The 20154-nt window shown below is 49.0% G+C and overlaps 10 protein-coding genes across 10 annotated transcripts; 5 read left to right on the forward strand and 5 right to left on the reverse strand.

Moving 5' to 3' along the window:
- The first annotated feature begins 23 nt into the window (after positions 1–23).
- On the forward strand, positions 24–1387 carry EJ05DRAFT_65646 (uncharacterized protein). The gene has a single exon (XM_033749855.1). It carries the CDS (start codon positions 149–151, stop codon positions 1187–1189), a length of 1041 nt encoding a protein of 346 aa, XP_033598923.1. The 5' UTR covers positions 24–148; the 3' UTR covers positions 1190–1387.
- A 198-nt stretch (positions 1388–1585) lies between these two features.
- EJ05DRAFT_501978 (uncharacterized protein) lies at positions 1586–2274 on the reverse strand (the record flags this gene model as incomplete). Its single annotated transcript, XM_033747183.1, has 3 exons — positions 1586–2004; positions 2042–2124; positions 2192–2274. 3 exons carry the CDS (start codon positions 2272–2274, stop codon positions 1586–1588), a joined length of 585 nt encoding a protein of 194 aa, XP_033598924.1.
- Positions 2275–3258: 984 nt separating this feature from the next.
- Positions 3259–4282, forward strand: EJ05DRAFT_512131 (uncharacterized protein). The gene is made up of 3 exons (XM_033748306.1): positions 3259–3951; positions 4021–4098; positions 4152–4282. Exons 1-3 carry the CDS (start codon positions 3282–3284, stop codon positions 4250–4252), a joined length of 849 nt encoding a protein of 282 aa, XP_033598925.1. The 5' UTR covers positions 3259–3281; the 3' UTR covers positions 4253–4282.
- A 241-nt stretch (positions 4283–4523) lies between these two features.
- EJ05DRAFT_512132 (uncharacterized protein) lies at positions 4524–5178 on the forward strand (the record flags this gene model as incomplete). Its single annotated transcript, XM_033748307.1, has 2 exons — positions 4524–5021; positions 5070–5178. 2 exons carry the CDS (start codon positions 4524–4526, stop codon positions 5127–5129), a joined length of 558 nt encoding a protein of 185 aa, XP_033598926.1. The 3' UTR covers positions 5130–5178.
- Positions 5179–5630: 452 nt separating this feature from the next.
- On the reverse strand, positions 5631–7096 carry EJ05DRAFT_539432 (uncharacterized protein). Its single transcript, XM_033749517.1, has one exon. It carries the CDS (start codon positions 6928–6930, stop codon positions 5989–5991), a length of 942 nt encoding a protein of 313 aa, XP_033598927.1. The 5' UTR covers positions 6931–7096; the 3' UTR covers positions 5631–5988.
- Positions 7097–7183: 87 nt separating this feature from the next.
- Positions 7184–9009, forward strand: EJ05DRAFT_466828 (uncharacterized protein; the record flags this gene model as incomplete). The annotated part of the gene is made up of 4 exons (XM_033742824.1): positions 7184–7805; positions 7867–8291; positions 8348–8472; positions 8530–9009. The coding sequence occupies exons 1-4, from the start codon at positions 7555–7557 to the stop codon at positions 9007–9009; spliced, it is 1281 nt and encodes a 426-aa protein (XP_033598928.1). The 5' UTR covers positions 7184–7554.
- Positions 9010–9483: 474 nt separating this feature from the next.
- On the forward strand, positions 9484–9951 carry EJ05DRAFT_501983 (cytochrome b5; the record flags this gene model as incomplete). The annotated part of the gene is made up of 2 exons (XM_033747184.1): positions 9484–9721; positions 9791–9951. 2 exons carry the CDS (start codon positions 9484–9486, stop codon positions 9949–9951), a joined length of 399 nt encoding a protein of 132 aa, XP_033598929.1.
- A 915-nt stretch (positions 9952–10866) lies between these two features.
- Positions 10867–14957, reverse strand: EJ05DRAFT_477616 (uncharacterized protein). Its single transcript, XM_033744281.1, has one exon. It carries the CDS (start codon positions 14702–14704, stop codon positions 11072–11074), a length of 3633 nt encoding a protein of 1210 aa, XP_033598930.1. The 5' UTR covers positions 14705–14957; the 3' UTR covers positions 10867–11071.
- A 729-nt stretch (positions 14958–15686) lies between these two features.
- On the reverse strand, positions 15687–17431 carry EJ05DRAFT_539435 (alpha/beta-hydrolase; the record flags this gene model as incomplete). Its single annotated transcript, XM_033749518.1, has 4 exons — positions 16984–17431; positions 16816–16918; positions 16163–16652; positions 15687–15878 (listed from the first exon to the last, which is right to left on the reverse strand). Exons 1-4 carry the CDS (start codon positions 17123–17125, stop codon positions 15687–15689), a joined length of 927 nt encoding a protein of 308 aa, XP_033598931.1. The 5' UTR covers positions 17126–17431.
- A 527-nt stretch (positions 17432–17958) lies between these two features.
- On the reverse strand, positions 17959–20091 carry EJ05DRAFT_65717 (sterol esterase). Its single transcript, XM_033749856.1, has 2 exons — positions 19462–20091; positions 17959–19408 (listed from the first exon to the last, which is right to left on the reverse strand). The coding sequence occupies exons 1-2, from the start codon at positions 19909–19911 to the stop codon at positions 18053–18055; spliced, it is 1806 nt and encodes a 601-aa protein (XP_033598932.1). The 5' UTR covers positions 19912–20091; the 3' UTR covers positions 17959–18052.
- Positions 20092–20154: the final 63 nt, after the last annotated feature.

The raw sequence follows: 20154 nt of genomic DNA on the forward strand, positions 1-20154 counted from the left end.
CCACACTGACGAAACTCGTGGGGCTTGGGCGTATGTTCCCTTTCACTTTGACACAGCCACAGCCACATTTCCCTCTCCTATATCACCATGCGCTTACCGCCGCCTTACCTATGCGGACGTCCCAAGTCATACGCCTCCATAAACAACTATGGCTATCACAAAAGTCGTACGTGATCGGCTCAAGCGCAACTCCAAATTTGTAGCAGAAGACGCTCTCCCACCCCTCAGGAACGTCGAGCTTCCCAAGGTCAAGCCGGCCCATCAGCCGGCTCTTGCAGGACAAGGATGGACGACCATCACATTCGATGGTCCGGAGGATACGCTTAAACATAGCCTCGACCAGTTGTTCGATGCCAGCAAGGCGTTCTTTGCGCTCCCGCAAGAGTACAAAGCCAGTTTCTTGACAACAGCTGGTAGTGAAGAGGGATGGAATCGTATCGAAGGAGAGAAAGAATTCATCACGCTTCGCACTATAGATAATACTCCGAAAGAGCTAAAGTCGCCGGCCATAAGGGCATGGGCGGAGGCTGGGCAGGCCTTGAACGCCATCTTGGAGCAGGTTGCGAAGACACTTGACTTGCCGCCTGAAGCTTTGACACAGTACTCAGAGCCATGCATAGAGCTGAACGGAAGAAGAACTGCGACCATGCTCAGGCTTTTTAGATATGAGGGGCACGAACAGAAGGTCGTCGCTGAGCCTCATGCTGATCTTGGTTTGCTCAGCTTTGTCATGGGAGATACCCCTGGCTTGGAAGTCTGGAACAAGTACCACAATGACTTTTGGCCGATCGAGAAGACGTACAAAGTTCCACAGGGGACTATACTTGGCGGGCGACAGCTCCAGCGTCTGTCGAACGAGCGATATGAGGCCGGTGGCCACCTCGTACGATCATATGGTCTTCCACACGAGTCTCCAATCACTGCCGCTCACGAGAAACCATATCGATATTCTATTGTATTCGTGTTGCGCGCCCACTCTCCTATTCTAGTGGACACGGACAAGTTGACTACGTCTATCACAGGCCCTTTCAAGCACCCGCTACGAGATATGACGGCAGGGCAGTTGTTCCAAGACACAAAGCGCAAGCATTTCAACATCAACACTGGCACGGAGGAGCGAGAGAAGCAGAAACTTGAAATCATTGCGAAACGACAGGCTCAGTTTCTAGAGCTGACGGCTAGAAGCTGAACTATGGTCATTCACGTCTATCGTGAAGCATTATGCGAGCGCCATTCGCAAATTCCATTGCAGCAGCTCATAGACACTCAAAAGCTTTCTTATCCGGCTTGCCTATATGTTCCCTCCTTCTGGCATCGGGAATTAGTCAACTCCGTTAGACCTTTTATACTAAGATATAACACAGATCATTTCGACGTCTGACCAGAGAAATAATTCTAGAGTTGTTGTGTTGAGATAGAGCATCAAGGGGGCTTACAAGATCTCTTCCGTGGCATAGTTGTTTGCTGCGGTCACAACAGAGACTCAATGCTATCATAAACGCTGTAGAACAACTCTTTGGCGATGATATTGCTGAGAACCTAAGTACGATTATACTAAAGATGTAGTTCGACAGCCACTTTGAACCTACAGTACTACCAGGACAAGCAGACCCACTATTACAATTGAAATTCCTGCCATTCTCATACTACCACCCCAGAGTCCCTCCACTCTACTCCCTCCGGACTCATCATCGTCACCACCGGTAGCCTCATTTCCATCGCCACTATCTGCCTGACCACCTGCTGCACCTGTTGCGTCTGGTACCGGAGGCGTATAATCATTTCCACCTGTCTTAATTGCCTCATTGATACTTTGAACATAGCTCTTCACCCCGGAAGGCAGTTCATTGTACCAATCAGGCGTATTGCCAGCCGCAAATTCTGAAGCAATCGAGGCACGTGCAGACGGGTCGACCAGTTGCGCAAGGACGGTCTGTGGGACGCCAGTGAAAATTGCGAGCATAAGGGACGTTGGGGGTGGGTCAGAGTGTTTGTTAGCTTGTACTGCAGAACGGGCTAGATAGGATATGCGACGACGAACCGACATTCATGAGACGTGTTGGTATTTCAGTGACAAATGTGACTGGTGCTGTGATCGTTGGGGCGATCTTGGACCATGCGGCACTGACGAGGTGAATTGTGAGCACTCGAGTGTGTGTTGGGCTGGTGGCAATAGAGGGTCATTGCTTACAGAAGTGACTTTAGCTCTTCTTCTGAGCTCTGTGCTAGGATTGGTGATGCACAGAGGAGGATTGCCAGTTTGGGTAACTTCATGGTGGAAACTACTCTACAGATTGCTGAAGCTGTAAAGTTGAACGGCGGAAATCTGGTGTAGGGACACGATCAGTAGTAAGGCGTAGTCGACTTGTTCACTTATGGAGCAAGACTGGGTGCAGAGAATAACACCTGTGGTACGATATCAGCTGAAAGTTGCATATCAAAACATGCTTTCGCCTCCTCGGCGAATACCTATCAAAGAGGGATTAATATAAATCTGCCGGCCCAGTACTATCAAGAATGATGATCTATCCCGACAAAGTCTGAGACAATTTCAATGATGAGTCCTCGGCACCTCGGTATGAACCCATTCATGAGGGGATCATATAACATCGTTGCACCGATCCTTGACAATGAATATCAAGTGATGCTTGTTAAAATATTGATTCCGATTCGTCTAGAATCTACCGACCTAGGATAGCATCAAAGAAGCCTGTATCATGGAGATTCTCTGGCAACTACTATCCCTACGTGAGATATTCGTGTTACGAAAATTCAAAAGCCTTTATAGGACAAGAGTAATGTTACTGTTCTGTATTAGTTTAATAGATAATTATGGATGCTCGTATAGTTATAGTCTGGTGGTGATGGATGAGTAGTCATATAGACCCTGACAAAAAATTCAAGTTTAGAGGGAAGGGCGAATAAGCACTAGTCTCTTAGTTTGTCTATAAAAATAGAACTACTTGTTGCTCAAAGCTTTCTTACCTAGCTGCGTGGTTTTGAAGTCATACCTCGAATGATTCAATTACTAGTTTATAAATTTTTTTTAAGTGACATTCTATCTGATAATCTTAAAATCATATAAGTTCTAATGTTACAAGTCGTTTGCACATTTTCTTCCAAGCACTTATGAAGCAGTTACCATGTTCTTGCCTGCTACCCTCTCTTTTACGCTTCTCATAACATTATTTACTCCCTCCCTAGCACAGGGGACTTATGCGATTGATCCAACATCATGTAGGGGATATCGCTTGGAAGATTATATAACAGAAGCCCAGTTCATGGCTCAATTAGCTGCTAATGATGCCCGAAATTGGGATCACCTGCACCTTGACGTCCGAAATGCCTTCCATCAACTCTTCGAATCATATAGTTTCGAGGATGAAGATTGGTTGGAGGACGAGCCCGCAACCGGCATAGCCAAGACGAGAGTTATAGAGGTAATGACGGGCATCGCACAACTTAGCCTCGTGGCCTGGAACGACGCCGAGATTCGGATCTTCTGCAACGATGATCGCTGGCGCCTCGTCAGTAGCCCACAGGAACTCGCCAGGCTTGCACCAAATGGCCGAGCCCCGAGAGCGCTGCTCAGCGCATTGGACAGCGGGCCCATATGGATCGACGTCGAGACCGGGATGCACAGGCCGATGCCATGGACGCCGAAGTGCCATGACCCGGAACCAAACAGCAGGATAGGCCCTTCTCCCTATGGGATATACGAATATGTAGGGCAGCGCCGAACGCACTCTATAAACCTATCGTTTTGCAGCCATCGTTGGCGACGATGGCGTTTTCTTAGCGGGCCGCTTGCATTCAGGGATTATGCGATGGGAGAGCCCCAAGAGCGCCTGCCTCGCAGTGCTCTGGCGGAGTCCCTCATGGACGAGGTACGGCGCATGTTTTTGAGTCCGATGCTGCTAGAAATGCTGCTCCAGACGCCGCGTTTTGCTCGTATGTCACTGATCCCATCCACCCTTGTTCGTGACGCTGTGTGATGCCGATGCTAATTGAAAATCATAGTCCAAAAGAGAGCTTCTGGATGGGCCGCGTGTCTAGCGCTTGACGGAGAACACTCACTCGGAAATTCAGATAACTATGGTAAGTTTTCCGATGTTCATAAGACTTTGAAGTCCTTATTAATAAGATGATAGTATTTTTTGCCCTTGCAAGCCTCTTATATACGCAGGGTATTGTGCTTTATGAACAGGAGGCAGACCTTGGGGCACTAACGACTATTGGAGACCAAGATTAATTTCTCTGGTGAGATCTACGGGAGCGTCATATCGAACCAAGGATGTCAGGATTGCAATGCCTGAAGCCAAGAGATACACCTACTTTGGTTCACATGCTCCAGTGAACTCTCCTCGGTCAAACACTCTATCCCAGAGTGTAGTATTGACTGTTGGACGTGTTATGTGCTTGAAGCTGACTATAAAGTCATGATGGATCACAACACGCTTGAAGGGACCCGGCTTGTTTTCAAAGTATCCAGTCCCGCTGCATTCTCAACAAAATCACTCACCATGAGGTTCTCCCTACTTTTGTCAGCGGTCCTCCTACCTTTCGGTGCTCTCGCAGCTCCATCATCTGCCTTTGGCTCGGAAGTCGAGCATCGAACTTCCACTGAGCCAGCTCCTGCAATGGATGCACAGGCTCTATCCCTTTTGCTCCCTCGACAGACTAGTCTCACCGACCTATTGAGCGGCATTTTGCCCGCTCTTCAAGCTCTGGGTGGCTTGCTAAACGAGGACACTATCAACAACATCAAGACTGTTGTCGATGGTCTCGCTGTTGTCCTTGGCGATAACAGGTCTCAGAACACTGCTAATCTCCTTGACTCAGTGTCAGGGCTTCTGAGTGGTGATCTGATTGACCAGATCAAGGGCCTGCTGCCCTCCGTTGCCGGGCTTCTTACGGAAGACAATGTCAACAAGATCCAGTCTCTAGTGAACAATGCGAACGGTCTCTTGACTGAGAGCTTCGTGGACCAGACGACTGGACTGATCAATGATGTTGCACCGGTACGTTGAACCTTGTCATCTTTCATATGTAGCGCTTACCTCTTGTAGCTCGTTTCGGCCATTGCTCAGATCATTACTACGTTGCTACAGGCTCTGCTCGGTGGATAGAGTGGCTTGCAGACTTGGGGAAGACCCTTGCAGATAGCAGTTCATCGGGAATAACTTTATGTTCGGTTGAAGTTTGGTTATTTGTTATCAGCTCGTGTGCTTCGTTCCTATGTAATGTCTAGTATCAAGGGTTGATAGTACCCTTGCCTCGCTTATTCCCCATCAGCCTGAGTCTCTACATAGCAGTATCTCTCTGAATGTCATTGTTGCAACATATAATACTATACTGTTTTAAATCTATCTACTTGAATTCTCGGTAGACTCTGTTGAAGACTTGAGGTTAGATTCACACTCCCTGTCAAGCAACAGCAACAACATATGTGCCTTGCAGTCCGACAAGGATAAACAGACAGGGGTAGACTGTCATGACCCCTCATTATCCATGTCTCCCCACTTGCATCTGACACGTGCATGTCGTAAAGGGCCGAAGATCCTGAAGTTCATTCCGACGTCAAACACTTTGCATCAAGGTACACTGTGGTCTGCGTAACACACTGCGCATACAATCTCGAAATCACTTCAGTGTCCATGACACAGCCAGTGGAGGAAGATGATTGCACATTGAGTTGTCAAGAGAGAAAATGGTCACGGAAATACTCTGGCAATTATTCAGTGATCACGGCTTCCCCGTAATTCGCTAACGGAGATATAGTAATCCCAATATCGTCTCCAAAGGCCTGCTGAGCTGAGTTCTAACTCAGGTACTTCATGAAAATTATTGAAGAATGGCTACCTAACATTGGAAAGTACTCGGCTCAACATCTGTATCCATGAAGAGAACTCTTAGTATACAAAGGCGAACAAAAAGGCTTTCATGTATACTGACACTGATGCCACGGTTTTAGACGGCTACAGTTACCTACTGCATCTTGTGGCCTGTTCCTATCACATGCCCTCCCTTAGCAAGACGACGACGCATATCCTTCATATAATATTTCATGGGGAAAAACCTGACTGCCTCTGGCAGAAATGGATACGTTGACCTTATGACCGCAACGCCCGCATCATACAGCAATCTTCTCCCTCTTGACTCCCTCTTGAAGCCATATGGCTCGCGCAGACTAGGAGGAAGCCATTCCGCCGTTATTACTCGCAACAATGGCATGTTCACACGCACCCAGAGCGGATAATGTTTGTTGTACAGTAGATCATTCTTGACATTGACAGCGTCTTCTGTAACCCTGAGCTTGCCAATCATGTCGTTCCAGTAGCTCCAGAATTCCGCTCGAGTCTTCGGCCACATCGTAGGGGGCACACGCAGCGAGCAGGCTAAGACAGAATAGTCTGTGTATGTTTGTTCCAGGAAGGCTTCATCCAACTTGCCAAAGATCTTCTCGTGGAGGTCGGTGCCGGTCGCGTACAGTGTTGCGGCTACCCACATTTGCAGCTCCTGGTCGTCGGCGGAATAGCCGTCCCCGCGAACTTCGGCGTGCACACTGTGCACCATGTTGATGATTGCTTTCTTTTCCTCGGGAGTGCCGTACGCCATACAGTAAACGAACGTCATGGTTGTGCGTAGGCGGTCTTCGACGCGATAGGCAAAATTGGAATTCCGATTGACTCCAGCGCCAACCCCTGGACTGGCGACTTGGAGGAGAATGGCAACTGCACCACCAGCAAGGAGGATACCTTCTTGGACGATCTTCTGCATACCCTCTGGATTGAATTCTGGAGTGAGGAAGGTAGGGTGAAAGTTTGGTGTGTCGATGCCATATTCGTGTTTGCTTGAAGCACTTTTCTCACTGTCTCCGATCGATTCAGTGCGTTTCCCGAGCTGAGCACCATTGAAATGACATGCCATTGTGTCGGATAGTTTATGTCAAAAATGCTGCAATGAAACGTAAACAAAGTGGTCAGATGAGGAGATTAGGTATAAGAGCACTCTCTACCACACAATATCTTTCTTTATAGTTGAGGAAAGGTGAAAATATCTCATCTGTCTCCCTAGAGCGGGAACACTAACATCCGAATTCTTGTACACGGCTGCCTCGGCATACGAATCGTACACTCAACTGTAATAGGATTGTTCTTGATAACCCCTCTTCGTGCCATCCTGGCAAGTCTGACCAATTTTGGGTGATTTTGTGAGGGTGTAGTTATCCCTGTGGGATGAGCTGATCCCTTAACCAGATACCTTGCCCACCGAGGTACCCCACAATACCCCATTCATATGCAAAGTCAATAGAGTCCTCTCCATGGGTAATGGAGTCAGGGTAATCTAGGATGCACATCTAGCTCTTAGTAAAGTTAGGGATGTATTTATCGCCAAAATTCGGCTGGAACAACAAGATTGATAATCGGGACATTCTAGAAATGAGGCTTCGACTCCTGTGCAGTTACATTTCCGCCTGGCTGCAGGGCCTCTACGACAACTTTCTGTACGTCTACTGCTAGAGAGTCAAGAAAGCCAGCAGAGTTCTTGGCGATGGGTAGAAACGACTATATCGGCGCAGGCCAGTTTGCGACGCCAGGTAAAGGGAAGGCATCACAGCATGACGGGATCGAAAAGGACTCATCAAGCAGCGCACAAATTATTGGAGATGCCGGTAACGTATCTCAAGTGAAAGCAATATCAAGACCTACCAAGACTCAAGTGATCAAGAAGCATATTGGTAGATTCTGGGTATGTTACGGCATCGGTGGCATAGTTCTGCTCGCAATTGGTCTGCCAATCCTGTAGGTAGTCATACAGTACCAAAGGATCCCCAATAGATCATCTGGCTAATGTTGCAAACAGCTTCCTGGTCATCGTCCCCAAGATTGCGCAAAGGTTAGTCGACGATGCAGATCTCCCCATATACAGCGTCACCATCCGCAACCCAAAGGCCAACTCCGTGGTGATAACTCTTGCTACATCGCTCAAGATTCCAAAAGGCCTCACTGTCCACCTAGATCCACTCACTCTGCAACTGTATCGACCGGAAGAGCCAACGTTCATTCCATTCGTCGAGGTATCACTGCCAGGCTACAAACTCAGAGGCACGACAAACATCACTCTTGAGAACCAACTTGTGACCATTGGTGACATCGACCAGTTCACAAAGTTCCTCGGCAATGCAGTTGCAAACCAGAAATTTGTCATTGCAGCTCGAGGGAAGGCAAGAGCGCACTTAGGTGCGCTACATGCAGATGTGACGTTGGATAAGAAGGTCACACTCGACGGTAGCTTCTCATCTCTTCAGGACTATTGCTTCAACGGGAATCTAATCCTTTGTTAGGGCTAGACAATCTGAAAGGCTTCTCGATTGACTCTGCAACAGCCGTATTTCCCCCTGAAGCAGACGGTACGAACTTGCGTGCGAGACTCACCATACCGAACAGATCAACGGTTTCATTCGATCTGGTGCCAATCCCCTCTAGTTTTGGTCGTGATGATGATTCAACTGACAAATATGACCAGGGCAACGAAACACTCAATATCAACGGCCCAAACGGCCTCATACTGGGCAACGCAACCGTCCTAGATGTATACGTCCAGCCTGGAAACAACACGTTCGAAGCAACAGGCGTGCTCGACCTAGCCACACTTGTTGGTAATCTCCAGACCTTGATCACATACTGGGCCCCCAGCCTTGCGAATGGCAATATCAAGCTTGCCGCAAGTGGCAATGCGACTATCTTCAACGGTGAACACATCAAGTACTATGAAGATATATTGAACGGACTTGAGCTTGAAGGTGAGGTGCCAGTGATCAGCTTACTAGCGAACAGTCTTGGGAATCTACTTGGAGGTGGAATGGATGGAATTAAGAATCTCACTGACTATCTGGGTCTCAATGTGACCGAAATATTGGGCGAGTTTGACTCAAATTTGAATACATCAACGACGAGTGTACGGAGTAGGGCTGACCCAGTGATGAGAACCGTTGATATGGGCTGAATGTTAAGCATAGTTTAGGAAGCGCATTGACAGTCCTGGTACAAGACTTGAAGAGTCCTTGTCACTTAGTCTCCTCATATAATGACCCAATGAAAAGATTTGTATTTGCTTAATTATGCTAGAACGCTAAGTGAAAGCTCAGGCATAGGACACAGTAGTTCACAAAGTCAATTGGAGAATACTGAGGTCAGAGCCCCCTCTGTACCATCTTTTTCCTGACTCGTATATCCTCGCGATCGCTCATATCTGACGAAATACAAGCATAATCTCCTCACACAGCGCTATCCTCGGTCATGTGGAGGACCGAGGCGCGGGAGTTCCTGCGAACCCCTGAGCTTCCGAGGTGCACAGGAACCACTACCACTACACCTAAAGAAAACTATACTCGAATGACCTCCAAAAGATGAGTGAAATCGTCAAAAAGCCGCTCAAATTGTCCAACATCTCTTTCCCTCTCTCTCAACCATTAAAACCATGCCGCACCCGCCCGCAGCCACCACCATCACCACCACGGTGCAAGACGCATTTCAAAAGCCAAAGAAATCAGTCACATTTAGCAGCAACCAGGGTGCCAGCGAAAGTATTTCACTCGAAACCTTTACGATAGAAGACGTACTCGCGCACGACAAGGCGGATGATATATGGGTCGTCATCGACGGTGAGGTGTTCGACTTGACGTCGTTTGTGGACGAGCATCCAGGTGGACGAAAAGGTTGGTAATATAAAGGAGAGGGGGTGCTAGGGGGCTTCTTGTAGTGATGTGCTGATGCACAGTGTGCAGTTCTTCTCCCAGTTGCGGGCAAGGACGCAACGAAGCAGTTTCGGAAACATCATCGAGATGCAATCCTAATTCGGTATCGGCCAAGATTCAAGATCGGTGTAGTGGAACCTGAGGAGAAAAAGCTGAGATCGAGGTTTTCATTCTGGAGAAGAAGTCATTAGTAATCTAGATCTAGATGAGTACACTGCATGTATATTGCTGAGCGACAGAGATCAAAGCATACTGAGTCACATATATGAAAGTGCAAGGTTCAGAATCATAGAATTTATTGTTTTTGCAAACGTCCTTGATGCCGGGGTATTCCATACTCCACGCTGCCATAACGCCTTCCATAAAACACAACCACGTTGCTCTTCGGCGCCAAACTCAGTGAGAATTCAATTTAAACAGATGGTACAGCGTGGCTGAGAAGGGAAAATCGCTCAGAGCTCTCCCAGGTACACCATATCATCGCAACCAGTCTCGAAAAAACCCAATCCCACAATGATCGATACCCAAAAAACCAAACCATCCATATTCTAAATCCCCCAATCTCCATAACAAAATACCGTTTCTTCTGTCAAGTCCTCCAAGACAAATCCTCCAATAAACCTCCTCCGTAGTCGTTTCACAACGTAGGCGCAATGCCAGAATGCGCAGCAGCAGGCGGCGCGTCGCTCAGCTCTGCATCGATGCCGCGCTTGATATGTGCGCAATGCACACGGTACGCAGCACGTTCGGCGTGCGTCATGGCGAGGAAAAGCCGGACGCTGGCGACTTTCCAGGCGATGCTGCGACGCATGCGGTGGGAGAATGGCATTGTTGGTGGGTGAGGGGTGGTGAATGAGGAGTCGTGGTTTTAAGTGGTGTTGAGGGTTTGAAATTGGGTTGTGTTGTTTTGGTTGTGCGTGGAGATGGAGTGCAAGGTGAGTAGAAGAAGTGCAAGATGAGTGGATGAAGAGCAAGATGAAGATTGTGAATTGAGTGGGAGGTTTAAGCAGTATTTATATGAGGATATGTGTTGTGGTGGTGGTAGACTAGTTTTTTTTTTCTTTGCAAAGTGGTTTCCGCGTGCTGCCGCTGTTTGGAACTTGCGGCCGTGATGCTTTGAGGATCGTGATGGACATTGGGAGATCCATAGCTCTATCCCTTTTAGTTGTCCAGTTCCATGGAACGCGTCCGTATAGCCCGTCTTAGTCATATGCTCACTTACACGGATGGCAGGCATAAAAATCCCTAGACATTAAACATACGAAATTTAATGATTTACTCTGCTAAAATGCGAATCTCAAGATCATTACCTCAGTACCAAGGTTTGTAGCCACCGAAAAGATTATCCAGCCTAGCCTCTCTGTCCCAGATCTTCACGCCATCGCTCTTTCTCCGGAAATACATGATACGATGCTGTGGAATGAACTCCTCGTCGGTCTGTTCGTCTTTCCAGCGATCAAGTGCAATCTCCTTGGCCCCGGTGAAGCGGTCAAGATATCCCACAATGAAGTCAGTGCTGTCAAGACTAGGATCCCAGCGGATGCGACTTATGACATCCGCTGCGGGACGAAGCCTCTTTCCCTTTACGAGAGGGCTTGATGTTGTCGGCCTACTTGTTGATCGGCTAGTGGGCTTGACTTTGGACATTGTCGTGAGCTCTAGTCTCTCGAACTCATCAATGGGCAGGTCTTCTTCTTCTTCCTCGTCGAATTCTGAGAGATCAGCTTCGAAGATGTCGCTTCCCCAGGCCCTGTTGTCGACACGCAAGGCGCCTAGATCGGTATGTTTAACGTGCGAGACATCGACCCAGGCGATGTTGACATTGAAATATTGGTTGTTCTCCCGGATGTTGACTGCAAATTTGTCCAACATGTCTGTCAGTTTGTTCGCTACTACACGCTTGTCTTCGGTCGACTGGTTTGTTGCCCTATGCTCTTGGGTTTTAGTAAGCCCAACAAGATAGCAGCCTTGGAACTCTTTCGCGGCGGTAGATTCGATAGTACTCGAATCACAACTAGACTGGTCGCGTGTAAACCGAGCGGGCCATATTCTGCCGTGAATCTCGGGAAAGCGTCTGTTGAGGTCTACAAGGAGGGCTGGGAAGCGGCTTTCAATCCAGCCAAGGAGCTCACGGCCCTTGCTCAAGCCCCAGAACTGCACATCAATCCGGATATAACTGTTATACGAAGTCAAGAACTCTGTGACTGCATCTCTCCCATCGTCATGAAGGATTCTTTCCCAATCGATACCTGACTGCGCTTTGAGTTGAGTAATAATGATGTGATCTGCCCTCTGCAACTCTTGTTCTAATGTACGGACAGCGGGGATCGTTGCTTGACGTGCGATATTCGTGTTGGGGGCGTTGAATCCGGTGATGACCATGGCCTCGCCAAAGTGTCGTGTATGCGGACGCCGGCCTTGAGTCTGCTGTATATCTGGATCTTCTACTGCATGCTTCTTCCAATCGAATGTAGCATAGTACCTGAAGAAGGCGCATACGATGTCTGCGGCAGTAAAAGTATCAACCTTATCATGACTCTGTCTGTAAAGGAGCTTGATGATACGATTCAGCAACATGGAGATGTGTAGACCTCCCAGAAAACCAAACCGCGCTGCATAGAGTCCCCGACCTACTGCCCAGATCACGATGTAGCGGTAGGCAAGCTGGAACGCGGGAAAATTTGGAATCGTTTCTTGGAGGGCAGCCATGTCACGGACGGCTTTGAGCTTCGATAGTGCTTGATGTGACAAAGAGAAGATTGGGTCGGAACTTGAAAGTGATAGCGGAGTTGGCCAGGTCTCCGCAATCCGTGTGGCGCAACAGTATTGAACATCAGCTCTCACGTCCTGAACCTCGATCTCTAGCATAGTCCCAGTATGAGCTCCCACTTTTCGAAGGATCCGAATGCCTTGTTCGGATGACGCCCGGAGGCGTTGTATGGCAAGTGTGAAGAACGTCTTCGAGCTGATGGAGCCGATGCATAGACAGTCAATATCAGAGGCCGTGTTCCAGACATTCAAACCATAGGATCCAACTGGAACTACGACCATTGAAACTCTATTCTCAGCATTTGAGATCTGCGAGAGACAAGTCCTAAGAATCTCAAAAATCTGCTTCCGCCGTGTGACTTCGTCGCTGGTGGGATTCAAGACGTTATTAGCGATAAATTTTAGCAGACTTTGCGCATTGATACCAGATGCGTAGTTGACTAAACTTAGAGACGCTGCCGTGTCTAGTTCGAGGTGCCTGCTAGATACCACGCTGAATGTTGCTCGGACTCCCCAATGATCTGATCCACAGGTAGACTCTCTGCTTTCAACCTGTTCAGGAATGCCAAACATATTGAATCGGACAGGCTGGAGGACATCCTTGCCTCTGACCAGAATCCTGTCATAACGTTGAGGTCGATGATGAGATCCATGTCCCACTATCTGCGCCGCCAATGGGTTTCTCAATGGATCAAAAGTAGCACCCTGTTCTCCGTCAGGACATCCCTCTTCGGCCATCGTGTTCTCTTCCGATCCCGTAACCTCCCATGAGTCGATGAAGCCAGCATCGGAAATTGTAGATTCTATCGAGTTCAATGTCCTCACAGTCTCCATTGTGATAGAGTGCGAATTCACAGCGTCGACGACCATCTGTTTCGAAGTGTTGATATTGAAGTCTCCAGCGATGATCCATGGTGAGCTGGGATACTTGGCAGACAAGTGGCGTGTCAGCGTACGAATCTGGCTTTGCTTGGCTGCCACAGATCCATCAGTCAGACCGCAAGTCAAATGGACCCCTGCAATGACAAGAGGGTAAGACTTTCCATCGTCGCCCTCGACACCAATATGAGGGAGACGTATCAGTACAGCACCCTTGTGTCTGCGCTCAAAGGGAACAAATTCCCAAATGAAACTCCGGCGTGACAGAATGACGACATTCCTTAAACTGAGGAGAGGACCGACGTCAACCTGATCTGACGGGGCGTGCGTAGTGTAGGGATACTGTTGACGGATATCATCGTTGGAAAGGAGGTACGTCAGAAAATCGTCTGAGACCTCTTGAAGCAAGAGTACATCGGCAGCGGCACGACTTGAGCGTATCGTATCCAGCAGGATGGCAAATCGTTCTCGAGGAGGTGGGAACAATGAGTCGATCAGGACATTATAGCTCGACACTGTGATACTGGTCGTGGTGTTCTGGCGCGTCCTGATTTGAGGCACAACGTCGAGAGCCTTCCATAGACATGCAGAAGGATCAAATCGGTAAGTTGCTTCTTGAGATACTCGACTGACCGACACGATATCAGATGATGATTGTACAGTCGAACACCCCTGGTTGAGCTCTGGAACAGATTGTATTCCAGTATGGGACTTGATCAAATCATCGCAAGACCTGCCTCTGGCCGAGAGTCGGACTGTTCTCCAGACTTTCATCTTTCTGTCTTCGTCCCTAATCATGATCGCGATTTCATGAACGGGCCACTCGATCTTCGGTAGTAGTCCGACCTTCAGAAGTAGCGAGTCACGTAATTCGGTATTTGTCGGCCCCGCTTGACCGACTGTAACATGTGGGATGAATGAATCATGGTTAGATTGAGAGAGTATGGAGTTGATCCTCTGTCGCAGTTGTTGTAGCCCCTCATTGTCCTCCGGCCGTAAATGAACTGTAGAGCGGTATTTGTTTGCAAAATAGCCCGCTTCTCCTAGAATTAGATGCAATGGTTCCCATGGAGCTTCGGAAAATGCAGACTCCAGGAGGGATAAAGCTGTATCGAGAAGATCTGGATGAACGAAGGGACATGCAAGAGTTATGTGAGCAGGCCAAGTAGTCCAGTTTTTGTCGTAGGCAGCTCTGAGGCGATCGATTTCAGTTGTCAGGTGCGACGGTAAGATAATTGCTAATGCCGTCTGGTGCGAATGGAAACTCAAGGACTGTGCTTTTTGTGAGACCGCCATAACAACAGTTCCTCCGGATCTATCGTGGTAAGTAACGTGATAAGAAGTAGTGTAAAGAAAAGCAAATTGAACCAGAAGGTCTTATGCTAGAAAATGAAATTGAGCCACTAATGAGATGAATGGTATCGCATACGGATGCAGACCATGGTGGACAAGCCTACTTAATGTCGCCAACTGATATTCACAACAATGACGAATGCGCCTCTCGAGAAGCCTGTTTCTGGTGACTCCCATGCCGTCGTTCCAGAGCGTTTGAAGCGCTGCTTTTTGACTCATTTAGGTGCACTTTATTTGCATGATTACACGGACTTGAAAGATAATTTCGTTGCCGGAAACCATATACAGTGTGACTCAAGCACGGGAACCAGCCAAAGGATGGCTGTGGCTGTGCATCTCGCGACTACCACGACCGGATGACTCATCGTGGCTCATTATGAATCATACAAATAGCAAGCCTCAATAATGCCACTAGACAGGAGCGTAGTGTTTGAGATGGAATTGCGATGGGAGATGACTGATCCGTCGAATGTGAAGAGTTTGCCTACAGCGGATGATATGATGATACTTGCTGCCTGAGGCAAACACGCTAGCCCTTCTCGTCTTAACTCTTACCACTTTCTAGTACTCATACACACACATTCTCTCTTCTCTATCACTACTTAAGGCCTATATCTCGGGTTGAGAGTCTATGCTATATAGTATATAGATATATAAAAGTAAGTTATACATTAACTCTCTAAGATTCTCTAGCTTTGAAGTTATCGAAAGTGGAGACGAGTTCAAATCCAAGTTTAAACAGACGATAAGTTTGTGAACATATTCTCTAGGTACTAATTACTTGACTTGCTATAGTTCATCTCTTTAAGAAAGTCTTACTTCTGTTATTAAGATACTCTCTATAAGCGTCAACAGGAAATATAAGTTTTTATACGTATACTCTTACGTATACTTATCCCACGATAAGAAGCTCTTATATATACATCTATATAGCGTAGCCGAAAAACGAGAATTGCACACTTATACGCAAGTTATAGGAATAACATGTTCTATCTAAGTAATGGGTTGTCAGGCCTAACGATGCTACTTTCGTCTTCTCGTCTTCTCGTCTTCTCGTCTTCTCGTCTTCTCGTCTTCTCGTCTTCTCGTCTTCTCGTCTTCTCTTCTTACTAGATTCCTAGATTTGTAGTACAGCGTTGATTAACTCAGATTAGACGAGTAGAGTACGGGACATCAAGTCAAGAGATCCTGACGGTGTTATATAGGCCAAAAGTGCCGATACATGCATAAGTACTTATATTGAGAGCAGTCCTCCAAAGCGAAGAGACGAGAAAGGAAACAGACACAAGACAACCATTCAACACAACCCCCCCCCCCCCCCCTTCAAAGCCACCTCTCAAAGAACCTCACCGCCTGCACAAAAACCTCCTCCTTCGCCACCCTCTGCACCCGATCACTCACATTCGCACGCACCCCAAACCCATGACTCGTCCCGCCAAACAACCCCACCACATACGGCACCCCCGTCCCGCCCAACAACCCCTCCACCACCCCCCTCCTCTCCGGCCCAACCATCCCATCCACCTCCGCAAACGCCACACCCACAGGACCCCCAACAGCCTGGATCTCGCCGTCCTCAAGCAGGCTTGGGTGCGCGGCATAGGCGACCTGTGCGCTGGGCGTGTGTGTGGGCGAAAGGAAGCGCAGGGCGTAGCGGCCGCCGAAGCAGTAGCCTGTGATTGCGATGCGGGAGGTGTGGAAGTGGGTGTGCAGGGTGTTCAGGGCGGTGGTGACGAGGGGGTCGGTGGTGTTGGGGGCGTGCTGCGCGAGGAAGGCGCTGGTGTTGAAGGCTGGTGTGCCGGGGGATGTGAGGTCGACTGGGGCCGGAGTGCCGTTGAAGAGGTCGGGGGCGAGGGTGAGGTAGCCGGCGCGGGCGAAGGAGTCGGCGAGGCTGTTTGCGGTGTGTGTTAGGGTGGAGTCGTGGTATGCTGCTTTGAAAGCAAGAGGAGATATCTAGATCTGAAGGTGGGGGATGGAGATGGAGATGGAATAAGATGAGCTCGGGAGACAGGATAAGAATGAGAGGAAGAGCGACAGAAAAAGGGACAACCCACAGTCTATTCTGCAACAGCTGAATCCCAAACACATCCGTCAGATACAACACCGCAACCCCATCCCTCGCCGTCCCCTTCTCCGGCTCCGAAACATACATATTCACTATCACACTCGTCAGCATCATCTCTCTCTCTCTCCACACAACATTATCCCCTCCACAAACGCACCTCCATCAAACACCCTCTCATACCCCACCGACGACCCATTATGCGCCACAAGCGAACCATCAACACAAGTCCGACGCGCCACCACCACGCCCGCAAACGCAACCGCCACAAGCGCAAACAAACGTGTGCAAAAAAGCATCATAGCAGCAGCCCGACAATCTCACACACATATACTTTAAAAAAAAAAGGCCAAAAGCGCGCGGGTGATAATGCGACGTTGAAATAGACACGCAATGACCCCGAGGCGGGTATTAGGCCAAACTTTATATACGCTTTCTGCCAACTCTGGTGGCGTTGCGGGCGCTGTAGTGTGTGGTGATTGAAGGGTGCCTAATCAGGCTAAATCCGTGGTATAAACCCCCCGCGGGCTGGGCCAGGACGGGCCGGTGGTGTAACCTACCTTACGTGCGGGTGGACCGGGGGGGACGCCACGCGCCTTCCTGATGCGGGAGCAGCCGTTGACGTGCAGTGTGAGGGGTTGGTGGAATGGTGCATGGGTATGAGATGGTTTTACTGGCGGGTTGGGCTGTGGTGCCGTTATCTCGTTCCTGGGTGTGTAATATAATTATGTTGTGTTACACAGGGTAATCGTGCCCTTGTCCTGCGCTGGAATGATGCCCCGAGGTGGGAGGCCCCACTTATGTACCTCCTCTACGCAGATTCAAACTCAACTCACTCCACAGCCTTCGACTCCACCAGCTTCTTGCCAAACAATTCAAGTCTCAAATCTTCACGATTTCTTTTCGTCAAGATGGACTTCAGTTACCTCAATCCGTTCTTATCCTTTGTGTTTGATTTCCGTCTTGGAGCCTCTTTCACGTTCTTCGGGCAAAATTGGTTTCGATCTCTTTTTTAAGAGGATCTACCATCGATTTCGTTAACAAAGGAATCGAAAGTAGTCTTGACCGAAGATAGAACATGCTGCAAGAATTAAACCAAGAGAAAAAAAATGGAATAGAGGTAAATGAATAAAAAGTTGTGAAGGTTTGATGTTTGAAGTGTCTTTGAAGTGATGTCATGTAGATTGTCATTATGCATTATCTAGCTGCGGCCGTCTAAGTAAGCTACCTCATGTCCTGAAGACATCCCCATTATCATTAATAAATTTGATGGCATTCGCCCTGTAATCGTCTGTAATTATATCCGTCTGACTCTCTCTCAGATGCATCGTCTTGCGCCCGCTCTCGTCGAAGAGCGGCCATTTGGGCAGATCACTTAGCCCGTGCTGGTTCGGATCGAGGTGATTTACGAAACTCACCAGCACACTCATCAGATGTAGCGAATTGCGACTCACTGTCGGCGGTAGAAGGCCGAACCAATAAAGCACAACGTCGGAGACGTGGAAACTGCCGAGCACGGGAATGTTGGCGAGTTTGAGGGTGTTGAGCAGTGTGCCCACGATGGGCAGGCCGTCGAGACCTGCACTCGGAACGACGGTCTCGAGCAGATAGTTGTAGACCTTATTCTTGGCGTGTGGGAGCAATTGCCGGCGCTCAGACTGGAAGGTGTAGTCGCCGATGAGTGCGGCGATGCGTTTGTATTGAGGGCTAATGGCATTCAAAGGACCGGTGTCAAAGGGAGAGCCGGCAGATGGGTCGTTGGGGTATTGAGCGACGAGTTGTTCGATCTTCTCCACTGGTGCGTTTGGGAAGAAGATTGTTTGGAGGTAGTCGATGAGATCGTCAGTGGTAGTGATATTGAGGTTGTTGACGAGAGAGAAGAGGGTGCCTTCGTCTTTCATGTCGCCGATTAGGATTGGCACATCTGCGACCTGCCCCTTGGCAATGAGCCGGTCAGGCGAGTCGGATAGATAGTGGTTATCTGCGCGCAGATTCCAGGCAACGTTCGTGGAATGGTAGCCAAGGAACTGCGGGCTCTGGTTGATGTACTCGAAAAAGGACTCTGTAGGCTTGCTGCGGAGACAGGCGAGTTTATCAGTTGCGTCGCGGCAGCCTACAGATTCGAGCATGTAGTTGAATGTGCCTTGCTGGCGCGTGTAGTCGTCGACTTTGAGGCCGGCGCCCGAGGCCATAATGACGCCCCGGTAGAGACCCTCGGTATCGCCGCCATTGGCTGTGAGATGGCCGGCGATAGACATGGAGCCTGCACTTTCGCCGAACAATGTGACCCGGTTTGGGTCTCCGCCAAACTGAGAGATGTATTTCTTGACCCAGTGCATTGCGACTCGTTGGTCACCAAAACCGAGTGATAGAGCGTCTTGGTCAGCAAGTTCCTTGGACTGCGAAAAGCCGAATGCGTTGAGACGGTAGTTGATGGATGCAAACACCACGGGCTGATTCATGTTGATGGAATGCTGGACGATATTGGCGCCTTGGTAGATGACGCCCTGTATGGCCTCAGTTTCTGTGAAGCCTAATGCAGCAGACGAGCCGACTGCAAAGCCGCCTCCGTGAATCCACAAGACCTGAACGAGCAAAATTAACGATAGTAGGTACAGCTGCATGCTTGATCACTTACCACGGGCAGTTTACTATCCTTGGTCGCATTGAGCGGAGCCTGCACATTGATTGAGAGGCAGTCCTCCGCTGTTCCCAATACCGGTCTCAATAGGGGACCCTCCAGTAAAGTGGCGAGTCCACCAAGTAGGTCCCCAATCGGACTGGGAGAAAGAATGGAAAGGACGGACTGCTGAATACATGCCGGGCCATAATCAGAAGCGTCTTGAACGCCCTCGAGTTTGGTGGTGAGAAGCTTAGAGCGGCGAAACCTTTCAGGACGAGCATAGGGCATTCCGAGGTAGTTCTTGGTGCCCGTTCTCAGATCTTTCGCACCCCGAAAACTGGCATAGTCAAGGTTGACAGCATCGGCAGGACCGCCGATGAAGAGTTTCGCAGCGCTGATGATGGCCGAGTTGGCAGCGCCGGCCAACAACAGGAGGCTCACAAAGGCCTTTGTTGATATCAGCATCTTTGAGTCAAGCGGGCGCTCCCGAGCAGCAGGAATCGACGGCGGATGTCATTCTTGGTCATGGGTAGTCTGATGGAATAAATAGCTGGAGGTCGCGGTTGAGATGTTGTTGAGAAGGGCCGAGTTGGACTAGCACTAGCACAGTTGCGCGATCAAGGCGCCGATTAGTAGGGGCCGGCTATGGTCTGGACAGCTATCCGATGGTTGTTGTCTCGCGTGGCGCAGAACACGAGGTGAGAATTA

The sequence above is a fragment of the Pseudovirgaria hyperparasitica genome, assembly GCF_010093815.1.
Source record: "Pseudovirgaria hyperparasitica strain CBS 121739 unplaced genomic scaffold EJ05scaffold_11, whole genome shotgun sequence".
In the NCBI taxonomy this organism is placed as follows: domain Eukaryota; kingdom Fungi; phylum Ascomycota; class Dothideomycetes; order Acrospermales; family Acrospermaceae; genus Pseudovirgaria; species Pseudovirgaria hyperparasitica.

Excerpts from the sequence above, each read along its gene's own strand:
- EJ05DRAFT_65717 (XM_033749856.1), bottom strand. The coding sequence starts at position 19,911 with ATGCTGATATCAACAAAGGCCTTTGTGAGCCTCCTGTTGTTGGCCGGC. Across the intron at positions 19,409-19,461 it reads AGGATAGTAAACTGCCCGTG|GTCTTGTGGATTCACGGAGG; the intron begins GTAAGTGATCAA and ends TTGCTCGTTCAG.
- EJ05DRAFT_477616 (XM_033744281.1), bottom strand. The coding sequence starts at position 14,704 with ATGGCGGTCTCACAAAAAGCACAGTCCTTGAGTTTCCATTCGCACCAG.
- EJ05DRAFT_539432 (XM_033749517.1), bottom strand. The coding sequence starts at position 6,930 with ATGGCATGTCATTTCAATGGTGCTCAGCTCGGGAAACGCACTGAATCG.
- EJ05DRAFT_512131 (XM_033748306.1), top strand. The coding sequence starts at position 3,282 with ATGGCTCAATTAGCTGCTAATGATGCCCGAAATTGGGATCACCTGCAC. Across the intron at positions 3,952-4,020 it reads CCAGACGCCGCGTTTTGCTC|TCCAAAAGAGAGCTTCTGGA; the intron begins GTATGTCACTGA and ends TGAAAATCATAG. Across the intron at positions 4,099-4,151 it reads CGGAAATTCAGATAACTATG|TATTTTTTGCCCTTGCAAGC; the intron begins GTAAGTTTTCCG and ends ATAAGATGATAG.
- EJ05DRAFT_65646 (XM_033749855.1), top strand. The coding sequence starts at position 149 with ATGGCTATCACAAAAGTCGTACGTGATCGGCTCAAGCGCAACTCCAAA.